The 11,458-nt window shown below is 59.6% G+C and overlaps 1 protein-coding gene across 1 annotated transcript; it reads right to left on the minus strand.

The window, feature by feature from the left end:
• Nucleotides 1-782: 782 nt before the first annotated feature.
• On the minus strand, nucleotides 783-11,431 carry PPM1J (protein phosphatase, Mg2+/Mn2+ dependent 1J). Its single transcript, XM_080367117.1, has 10 exons — nucleotides 9,967-11,431; nucleotides 8,555-8,681; nucleotides 7,701-8,024; nucleotides 7,024-7,136; nucleotides 5,426-5,510; nucleotides 3,714-3,832; nucleotides 3,410-3,473; nucleotides 3,124-3,231; nucleotides 2,821-2,972; nucleotides 783-2,514 (listed from the first exon to the last, which is right to left on the minus strand). Exons 1-10 carry the CDS (start codon nucleotides 10,209-10,211, stop codon nucleotides 2,367-2,369), a joined length of 1,485 nt encoding a protein of 494 aa, XP_080223243.1. The 5' UTR covers nucleotides 10,212-11,431; the 3' UTR covers nucleotides 783-2,366.
• Between the last annotated feature and the right edge of the window lie 27 nt (nucleotides 11,432-11,458).

The following is an 11,458-nucleotide window of genomic DNA, read 5'->3' on the forward strand; positions in this document are numbered from 1 at the left end:
GCCTCTGCCTCCTCGCCTTACCCAGCAGCTCCCAAGCAGTGACCTGGAAAAGCAGAGCCAGTCCTCAGCCACCAGCACAAAGAACATTGTGCCAGGGGAAGAGGGCTGTGCGAACAAGTAGGGGGGGCTGGAGGTGTGGGGAAAACATGTGTGAGCATCAGGAGCACAAGGGTAACAGTCAGGGGGACCTGGGACAGCAGGGATGCCTAGAGGCAGGGGAAGCTGCTGCTGGGATGCCTGAACACCAGGAGAGGGGTCCTGCCTCCCTAACAGTCCCATCCATGGGAGCCATAACCTGCAGAGCTGTGTCCCCATCCACAGCCCACCCGTTCCTGAAGGAGGGACCCCATGGGCAGGAAAACCATTAGCCTTTCCTCCCCTCCCATCCCTGCCTGTGCCCTGGCACTGCCTACACCAGGGAGCAGCCAGGGGGGGCCAGGCTGATGCCTGCTGGTTTTCAGTCCCCATCCAAGCCCAATACAGCGCTCAGCAGCCAGGTTGTTGTTTGGGTTAATGACCCACCCTGCGACCCTTCCCCACCAGGCTGGCCATTGCCACTGTCCCCCAGCCTGCTGTGGGGAGCTGCGACCCCCCCCAGCCCACCCCAGGCAGGGATAGTCCATGGGGTCTGGCCAGGGCCAAGGGCAGAGGGACAGCATCTCACATGGCCCTGCCTGGGCCTATTCGCTACCGAGCCTGCCTACATAAATTAATCAGAGCTAATTGGCTTTTAGGTAAGTCTTCTTTGCAGGAGCACTGCAAGAAAGACTTTGAAGTGGGACTCCGAGTGGCAAAACCTTTATTTAAACACACAGTGCTATGTGAGGACATGCTCCCAGCTCCAGTATTGCTCCCTGCTTCCTTCAGCACAGATGTCAATAGGTTAAAATCTCACTGGATAGCTTTCACTTCCCATTAAGTGCACCCAGTTTATTTACATCTCACTGATTACAAGAGACAAACAACATTCACCAAAGGTGACACTTGACAAGAGCTGGCTGCACCCAGGACAGCAGGACACAAACTGCTGGTGCCAGGGAGCTTTTCCAAAACAAGGGACCATGGCGCAGCTCTCCCCGTCACCACAGTGCCAGGGTGGGATCGTCCCTCATGTTTTGGGAGGATGCAACACACTGCAGAGCTCCAGGAAATGCATCCTTCAGGTCAGTGGTATGTGCGATATAAAATAAGATCCTGCACAGAGATCAACTGCTGCTACAGCTCTGCTCAGCACCAGCTTTGAGATTATTAAGAAAAAGGAGGGAGTTGTCTCCCCCGCACCACCCCCACACACCCCCCCCCCCCCCAGTCACAACCAAGCTGCTTTTATTGTGGGTTTCCAGCCCTCAGCTAAGCAGATCCATGCAGCACGTTTAAGCTGTTAAGCTTGGCTGAATAGGGCTGCCCTGCGTGCAACTGCTGCTCAGCAGTGGCCAACTTAGAACTGCTCAAAAATACAGACATATATTCATACAGACTCTCCACACCAAGAAAGGACTTAGACAATTTCCAGCTCAGCTCTCCAGACAGTAATAAATAATTGGCTCCAGAAACACAGCAGTGATCCAAGGCATGAAGAAGGGTGGGGGCAGAACCCGTGGCACAGCCAGTGCAAGTGCAACAATGCTCATTCCCTCCCAGGGGCTCTCAGTGCACCGCAGCAAACCAGCACTGCCCCATCCTCCCAAACTGGAGACTGAAACAAGGTGCATGGCTGGGATGTAGATGTGAGGGGCTGGAGAGGGCAAGCACAAAGCTGGGATGTCAGTTGTGGTGCTCACCCACCACCACACCACCCTCAGCTCGACTTATGCCATGCTGAGCATTGCCCAGCTGCCGGCAGGGCTTCACCCCAGACCACTGCCCATCCTAGCCCCAGCACCTAGCCCCAGCAGCAGCTTTGGTGTCACCGGTGCAAGTGCCACAGGGCAGGGGGAGATGATTGCAGCAGCAGCAAGTACGCACATCCCCAGGTATGAGTGCCCCACCAGCCTGACAGCTCTTGCACACTGCTGGAACCAGCACCCCCAGGCCCAGGGTGAGATGCAAAGGATGCACCAAGAAGCCAGGGAGCCTTTTGGCTTTTCACAGCAATCAAGAAAGTGGCAGCATGAAAAAAAATCCCTCGACCCCAGTCCCCGTTCTCTGTCCAAGGCCTTTCCATCTCCACCCAGGGCTGGGATGCAAGCAGGTGGAGGGGGATGCTCTAGGCAGGGGCACAGACAGAGGCTCCAGGTTTCTTACTCTTCTCACAGTCGGCTCAGGAAACAAGTGCTTGGGGGAGAGGTGGCCCCGAGGCAGCGTCAAGTGTCCTGCTCATCTTCATCCAGGCAAGGCAAGCCCCGCTGCCCTGGGGTCATTGGGCATCATGTGTAGTTGCCTGGGCCACCCAGAGGGATCACGAAGACAGAGATGTCATCGCCAGAGCCCAGCTTGTCATTGGCCAGCCGCCAGCCCCGCTCCTTCAGCACCCCTCTGGACCGCACCACCAGCTCCTGGGCCACCATGGTATACCTGGGGGGCACAGCACAGCACAGCTCAGCAGAAAGCCCAGACCCCACGAGACTCCCTGTTGCAGCATCCTGCAGTCCCTTACAAGGAAGGAGAAGGTGGAGGAGCTAGAGGTGCAGGAAAGGGCCCCCTGGAGAGGAGAGATCTGAGCTCAGATACACACATCCAGGGAAGCATTGCACACTGCAGAGCAACAGCACCAGCCCAAAGGCCAGAAGGATGCACAGCCACGACACTGCTCCAAGGAGCGAGGCCAAGGGGAGGTGTTAGTGAAGGACACGCTCATCCCCCTGCCTGCTCGGAACTCACCTGCACGGGTCATTGGGCTCATAGTTCGTCAGCACCTCCATCACCACGCCAGCCACCTCCTTGTCGTTGGTGACATCCCAGAGCCCATCAGTGCCCAAGACCAGAACATCGTCAGGGCAGTGCTCATACTGTGTGAGGTCGTAAACTCTGACCTGGCAAGCAATGGGGCAAGACGTGAGGGTGAGGGGCAGAGAGGCAGAGCAGGCTCCTGCTGCGCTGGGTGCACCACAGATCTGGTCACCCTGACCGGCTCCAGCCGTTGCAGGAGCCCCTGGGCATGGAGTGGCTGGCAGCCACACTCACCTCCGGGAAGCAGGACAGGAAAGGCTTGATGTGGACGTTGGAGCTGAACACCTTGAGGTCATGGTCTCCCAGACCCCGTGTGACCCCAATTGTGGCCATCACCCGAGCCTGGAGAATGGCGAAATCAAAAGAAAACTTTAAGCTGCTTCATCTCCACCTCCATTCCCACCTGAGAACTGGTGGCACTGGAGCAGCAACAGCACTAGCAAAAACGGGCTGGAAACTCCTGATTCAGTGAGGGCAGGCAGGAAGCGACCCACACACACCTCCTGCCAAAGCACTTCACCTTTTTGCCTTCCCCATAGATAAGTGGAAACTTCAGGTCATCCTCTTCTATCTTTTTGTAAGCCCTGGTTTAAAATAAGTCAGAGACAAAACGTCAGCAGGTGAAGGCTTCCAGCACCTCCCCTGCCCACTCAGGACACAGCATCCCCTGGGACAAAATCCCTTTTTTTTAAGTCTCGGTACCCAGTGTGCCACAGCCCCGCCCTGCCCCATGGGAAGGGATGCTGGAGCCAGGCACCCATGTGCAGTGGGACCCCAGTGCTGCCCCTTGGCACGGAGCCTGCCAGGCGAGTTGGGGGGGTTACCAGCCATTCATGTTTTGGTCTCTGTACAGCATCTTCTTCCCCAGCTCCTTGGGCTGGATCCTGCGGGGGAACTCGAGGTGGGTGAACTCCTTCCCCAGCAGCTCGGGCCTCAGGAACGCCTGCGGGAAGAAGCCGCAGCTCAGCTGCAGGGCCAGGAGAGCAGGATCCATGCAGCAGCACTTCACCGGCCACTGTGGCATGGGACCCACCAGCCTGCCAGGACCTCGGCGACAGCATTTCGTGGTGGGAATAACACCGGCTGCTCTGCTGCAACCCCAACAGGCAGTGGTGAAGCAGCTTCAAACCACCTGTTTGTGCTATGCCCAGAGCTGGGGACAGCCATGCCACCACCCAGCAAGAAGGTTAAGCTTTTGCATGAGGAGTTTTGGCAAATAAGGATCTCCAAAAGAGATCAAAACCTAGCAAATTCCAGGAAAAGCTGGAATTTTCCCAGGAGGAGTCAGAGCCGCAAACCTCCTGGGACCCCAGGCTCAGCACAGGGCATGGCACTCGCCCGAGGAAAAGAGCTGACGAGTCTTTCCAGAAACCGTGTCCCAGCTGCAGCCGTGATGAGGGACAAGCAGCAGCACAGAGCCCCTTCCCGGGGCAGCACCAGCAGCCCCAGGGCCTCCTGGAGCACACCGTGCAAGGGACCAGGAACAGGGAGACACTAGAAAATGCAGATGGAGGAAGAAAGAGCTGAAAGAAAGGAGGAGAGCCCTCAGGAACATGGGAGGGTTTGGTGCAGAGGCATGGAGAGCCCCGGCCCACTTCAGGACAGGCCCTGACCACAGCCTGGGCGCCGTGCAGTGGAGCAAGCATGCACCTGGCCCCCTGCCCACGTCCTGCCCATCACAGCCGGCTGGAGAGGATCCCACTCACAGCAGTTTCCTCCTCTCGGTCATTCAAAAATAGATTCAAGAAAAAATGGCTCAGTGTTTTTCCAAGTACACTGCAAGCCAGGAGATCGCATCCAGCAAGACCTCCTCCAACACAAATGCCTCCTTCTCCTCACTGCCGTCAGAGAGGTCTTTATAACCTTAAAAAGTCTCCCTGCGTGGCACAGGGAGGTTTGTCCAGGCCGGGCAGGAGAAGGAGCTTTCAGGAAGAAAGCTAGAAACCTGCTGGCATGCATCAGCTCCCTGCCTCCCCAGGGAGCAGCCAGGGAAGAAAGTAGGACTCAGCGCAAGCACTGCGGCTCCTTCGACCGTGCAAGGGAGCACGGTGGGTGGAGGAGCAGAGTCGTGCTCCTCCTGGCCACTGCACGAGCCAGCCCGGTGCTCCTGCAGCAGCAGCAGGTGAGTGCGCAGCCCAGGCAGGTGATGCTCCCCGTTCCCCGGGCAGGAGCAGCGAAAGATGGACCGAACTGGTTCCATGCAACTGTACCGAACCAGCCCCGTGCCGAGCGCCCAGGATCCCCAGGTCCTGACCGGGTCAGGCTCACAGGCACAGCCCCTCGTGCTGGCCCCGTAGCAAACCAGGGCTGCACCAGCCACGAGATGCCCCCACGCCAGTAAGCCAGGGCAGCTCCCCACGTCCCAGTGCCTCTCCCAGCGAGCTGGCTGGGATGGACAAGTGCCATCAGCAGGACCCAGCTGTGGGGCTGCCCTTGACCCCCAGCACCCCACCATGGCAGCCCAGCAGGCAGCATGGAGGGCTGGGAAGGGGCCAGGAGGTGGTTCAGCAGGAATGAGAAGAAAGGTCTTTCTTACTAAAAGCTGCAGCCTCTGCCTCTCTGTCTCTGGAGTAAACTCCCTGGACATTGGAATGATTTCCCCGTTACGGATGATAATGGCCCTGCAATGAAACATGGAAGGATGAGATTAGAGAGGAGGAGAAGAGACATGGTGGGGGAGCTAAGCCCAGCTCTCTTGGGCTGATTCCCTGCCTAGGGGGTGCAAGCCCTTCCCTCCTTCCCAGCCTTGGGCTGGGGGGCTGCTTGCTGGCTCCGCTGCAGCTCGCCCCCCGCCAGCCCCACAGCCCCTGGCAGGATAAGGGCACAGAGGAAGAGAAAATGGAAGAGAAGGATGCGGCAGAGGGGGATGAAGCAGAGCAAACCAAAGGACAGGGTATGGTTAGAACAGGAGCAGCACAAAGGTGCTGAACCCTCCCTTAGAGGGAACCGCACACAGGCCAGGCAGAAACCAGCAGCAGCAGGACATGGGTGCAAGCACCCAGCCCGCACCAGCACTGCAGCTCACTGCTGGGGCCAGTCTGATTGTTTGACGTGTTAAAAAAAAAAAGAGGAAAAAAAGGAAGTCTGATTATGAGATGTTTCTGGATGTCATGGGGGGAGTCACAGATCTCCAGCACTGGTGGCCCAGCTGTCCCACCTGCTGTCCTGCCTAGGGCTGCAGGTCCCCTCTCAGGGTGGGGGGACACACAACACAGGGCCTGGTTGAACCCAGCTCTGGCAGCATCTAATGCCCAAGGAGGGACCACAGATCCTCACCCAGGGGCACAGTTACAGCCTCAGCATCCTGTGCATGCTGCTGTCCCGCACAGCTGGCGCCTGGCCGCTGCTGCCATGGAGAGGTCCTGCACCCAAAAGCAGAGGCACAAAGGATCTACTCTTCCTTTGTCCCTGAGCTGGATGCATGTCCTCCAGCCTCAGACAATTTACCAGAGCCAGTATTTGCTGGCCTGACACTGCTGAGGGCAAGCTAACCCTGCAGTAAATACAGGGCAATTCAAACCAGCTTCACCCTCAGCATAAGGTGGACTTGCCTCCCTGCCATTGCTTGGGGGGAACGAAGACACCCAGGCACAATTACAGTAATGTACCCAAGGATATGCATGTTATCAGTCAAAGTCCTCAGGCTCCAAGCCCCCATGGAATTTGTCTGCACATAGATTTGCATGTCCTTCTCCTGAAACAGTTCACTGCTATAAAGCGTGCCCTAAAACGACTTCTTGCACATTTTTGAAAGCTTTGCTGAGGGCAGTTTTCACTCCCCAACTTGCAGCCTAGGCCACCGCCAGCAGCAGGGTCTGGGGTGTGATCCAGAGCCATCTGGGAAGCAGACAGGACGCTGTCAGGAAAGAAGGGAGCAAGTCCCAAATTTTGGGAAGTGATTTTGCAGCCCCATCTGTGCACTGGGCAAATGTGGAGATCATGGCAGGGCATGCTGTCCCCAGGGCATGCGGGCAGGCAGGCTCTGCCCAGTCCTGCTGCCTCTGCCCTCCCCAGGACAGCCCAGCTTCAGAGATGGAGCTGGGTGCTCCAGCCACGCCTCCAGCACTACCCTACTCTGCCGGAATGCTCCCCAGTCATGGGGTGAAAGGAGGGGGCTGCCCTGTGGGGCCGTACCTGCTGTCACCGGCATTGGCCACGTAGAACTTGCCCATGAGGTAGATGGCAGCCAGGGCACAGCAGCCCCCAGACACGTGCTGGGACGCCCGCTCCCGCTCGATCTGGTCGTCCTGGGGAGAGAGAGAGCAGCTCCAGGCAAGGGCAGGCACATGGCCCCACGCCAGCAAGCAAAGCCGCAACCAGCCCAAAATAGTGCCTGGCTGCTCTGACAGCACCTCAGCTGCTGACCAAGCCAAGAACCTGCTCCAGGTGAGGAGCCGCGGCCAGCCGGGGCCCGGGCACCTTTCCCCACACAGCCCAGGGGTGGCTGCAGGGCTTGGGGGGCAGGCAGGGGTCCTGTGGGGCAGCTGGGGAAGTGGCTTTACCAGGGCAGTGGAGTGGGCAGGAAAGAGCAAGACAGGAGGGGATCAGCTGGCCCTGCTGGAACAAAGTGCAACTAAGCCCTTTGCACCCACACAGACCTGGAGCCCCAAGCCTCTGCGTCCTGAACCCCTAAAACACAGGAGAGCATCGCAGTGCCCTCTCTGAGCCCGCCCTGCTATGACCGCTCGCTGCAGCCCCCTACTTGCTGCAGAGCTGCCTTTTGCTGAAGGGGACAAGCCAGGGTACACACAGGCAGCAGAGATGCTCCCAGGGGATGCCCTGGGCATCCCTGCAGGCAGGGGCTCACTCACCATTTCCTTAAAGGCGTTCTCGATGGCACCGATCACCAGGCTGTCATGGGAAACTGCTTTCTCCAGATGAAACCGCGGCATAGCATCGTGGGGGACCTCCCTGTCATCCTCTGTGAGGGGCACCCGGCTTGGCTCCGCAGGGCCAGCCCTCGCATCATGCAGGAGGCAGACGGGAGGTGGGGAAGGGTCCTGCAGGATGTCCACGAGATCCCGGAGCTGCTCACAGATGTGCAGATGGAGCCTCTTGGATGCCATGACAGCAGCACCACTGCCCGCATGGCCGTCAAACAAGGCCCAGTAGTAGAAATAAAAACCCTTCCTGCCCTGCAGGGAGAGAAAGGAAGGTTAAGTGAGCCTGTGAGGAAGCAGACGGGATGGGGAATTCAGAGCAGCTGGGGTCACCAGCTGAGGACAGTGACATGGGGCTTTGCGTCTGGCTCGCAGGTCCCAGCCCAGCGCAGGCAGGAGCGATGCGGGCAGCTGGTCAAAGCTGTCTGGACACGGCTGGTCCCTGGCTGGAGCCCAGCCCTGCGTCAGACACCTCGTGCTGCCAGCAACATGTCTCCAGCAGCCGGCTCCTCCAAAGAGGAGGCACGATGGGGCCAGCATGGCAGCCACCTCTGCAGCCCATCGGGGCACGTGGGCCAGCAGTCTCCCTGGGCCAGCCAACCCTGGTGTAGTCCAGCAGGGATGATAGCAGAGCTGGCAGGGAGCAGGGGCAGCTGACCTGGGAACCAAGGGAATCCCCAGGGAAGCAGCAGTGTGCACACATCACCATGGGCCCCATCTCGTGTCCTGCCACTGGGCATCCTCTCTGCCATGTCCCTGCCTGTGCATGCTGCCCCAGCTCTCACCCCGTCCAGCTCTCCGCTGCCTTCCCGGGATGGCAGCCGGCCCCTCAGGCTGGGTCTCCTCTCCACAAACACCACCTCGCAGCATGCCTGGTCCTCGTTGTGCTGGCTCTTCCCTGCATTTATCACCCTGCCAGAAGGAAACAAGGTATGAAGGCTCCTTTTTCACACCACGCTCCAGCAGAAGCCACCTCGCAGCACCTCATCCCACCGGCCCCCATTTGTTCCCCCACATCCTGGGGGATGCTCTCTGTGGATGCTCCTGTCCCGCCTGGGGCAGCGGCAGCCAGGCGAGCAGATGTCCCAGACCAGTTGCATGGGTTGATCTGGTACCAGCAGCAGTGCTCGCTCCCACCAACACAGATGGGTCCAGGGTAGAGCGGCCATCCAGCCATCCACCAAGGGAGGTGACCAGAAAAAGCTGGTTTTGCTGAAGGTCCCCACCACTGCCCCATGCAGAACTATTGCCTGAAAACCTGGACCAGCCTCAATGCACACACCCCCAGCTGGGACTCATGGACAGGATTACAGCCTCATCCACGTCCCATCACACCCAGCACCTCTCAGAGGGAGCAGGTGCCTCAGAGAAGGAGGGGAGAAGGCAATGAACATTAAACCAGCAGAACTTTTGCAAAAAGATTCACACTAAGTTTTCACAACCTATGCTGGCACAGCAGATTTCAGGTCTAGATTGCAAAACCTGCTCACGGGAGGAAGCTGTAAGCATCCACAACAGGATGAGCTCTGTGGGCACAGATTTTTCAAGTGGTTTGCAGAAACAAGTCTTGGGAGATGGAAGGGAAGCCTCGGCACCGAGCAGAGGGTGGGTTTTGCCCCAGGTACTCCTATCCCAGTATCTCCTGGGGCAAACTAGTATCTCAGAAAGCTCCCTAAGATATCAGGAAGGCCGGCCTGAGCAAGGGATGGGGGTGTGAACTGACAGCACTGCGCAGCAAAGGTGGCCTTCAGAGCCTGACCTTCTCCATCGGCCTTCAGTTAAGGGTGAAACTGGCAGCAAGTAAAAGAAGAAGAGGATCAGGCCCTCCAAGGGGAAGTTGAAGTCAGGTCCCATCCCAAAGACAGCTTCAACCCCCTCCTCCCCCCGGGGTCCTGCAGCAGTTCCTTCAGCCCTCGGTGGCAGTTCCCCATCAGCGTCACCGGTACCGCGCAGATGAGCACAAAAAAGCCATCACAGCTCAAACCCTCGGGACGGGGACGAGCCCGAGCCCACGCCGCCACCGTTCCCGGCACAAGCTTCCCAGCTCCTGCGGAAGCCAACGAGTTCACCGCCGGCGGGCTGCGACCCACTTTAGCTCCCGAGGATCCCGCTCCGGCGCCCTGCGCTGCCCGCCCCGCCCCGCCCTCCCCGGGCCGCAGACCCCCGCCCGGCGCCCCCCGGCCCCGGCCCCGCTCACTCGGCGTAGCCCGTGCTCCAGGGCAGGCGGCGGCGGCCGTCGCGGGGGCTCTGCACCGCCCGGCCCGCGTGGTCGTCGGCCCGGCGCAGCTCCTCGGGCGTCAGCTGCAGGAACGCCGGCCGGCAGAACGGGGGTCCCGCCGGCGACGCCCCCTCCCCACCGCCCCGGGGCTCCGCGGGGGGGTGCGCGCCCGCGCCCAGCCCCGCCACCAGCTGCGCCACGGCGGTGCGCACCCGCAGCAGCATGCCGAGCCGTGCCGAGCCGTGCCGGGACCCCGCCCCGCCCCGCCTTCCGCCCCGGGCGGGGGGGCCGCGCCGCAGCGCGGACGCGCATCGGCCCGCGGTGGCTCCGCGGGCGGCGAGCGGCGGCCCCGGCGCTGGCAGAGCCCCCGGCGGGGGGGCAGCGGCCAGAAGCCGCTCGGGGGAAGGCTCGTCCCGGCTGGCGGAGGCGGGGAGGGGGGTCTACAGCTGGCGGGCGCGCCCTGCCCCGTCCCCTGCCTGGGCTTTCCAGCCAGGTGGGTTTCCTGACTGGATCTTCCCGGGGGTCCAGCAGAGCCACCGAGTGCGGTACAACATCCCCTTCCCGCGACAGGTGCTTTGTCACTCTCCCTGCGCTCATCAAGGAAACCCAACCCCCTCGCAGCCATGCCAGGCTATTAATAAACAGGCAGCCTGCGGAGAAGCGAGGAGCTAACGCGAGAGGACTAGGACTCGGGGCTCCCCCCGCTCCCAGCCAGGCTCGGGACCCCAGCGCCGAGCAGGACGCAGGTTTAGCTGACCCAGAACAGCACATTCCCACCTGCTGGGCAGGAGGAAGATCTGGCACTCATACAGCATCTCTCACATGGCCCAACCTCTGCCTCCCTGCCACTGGGTTCCTATGACAACAGAAAACCTGCTGAAAAAAACAGTGTTTGTCTACTGTAAAGTAAAACTGAGGCTATTTCCAGGGCTCGTGTGTCCCAGTGCTCTCAGCTCTGCAGAAGAGCCATTTACTCCTTTCCACACAGGGCTTTTACAGAGGTCTGAGCAGATGCAGCACTCTCGCTGCTAGCTATGTAAAGCCCTCCATGCTTTAGCCACCTTCACCCACAGCTCTTCTAACCACACCAGGCTATTAAGACCACCCTACAGAAGCTGCTCATACTACCTCTATTCCCACCTTCCAAGCCCTTGGGTTACTAGCTATTCAGTAGCCTGCTGTTCTTTAACAATCCTCATGTATCCCAAGCTCATATTCTTTTTCCTGCTCTACTTGCTGTTCACGTGCCCCTATTTGAAACTGCTGCTTCATTTCCCACCTTGCTTTGCACCCACTGCTCACCTGGTGGTCCCAGCTGTTGCTTGGCTCCAGTTAAAGTGTTCCTTGATAAATAGGTCCCTGCTTCCCATCACGGGTGCTACAGAACTGAGAGTGAGTGTGCTGGGACCCCTGGCCTGCAGTGGATGTTTGCAGCACAGCTCAGTGCACGTGGGTTTATCAGCGGCTGTAC

The sequence above is a fragment of the Falco punctatus genome (assembly GCF_963210335.1).
Source record: "Falco punctatus genome assembly, chromosome: 17".
NCBI classification, from domain to species: Eukaryota; Metazoa; Chordata; class Aves; order Falconiformes; family Falconidae; genus Falco; species Falco punctatus.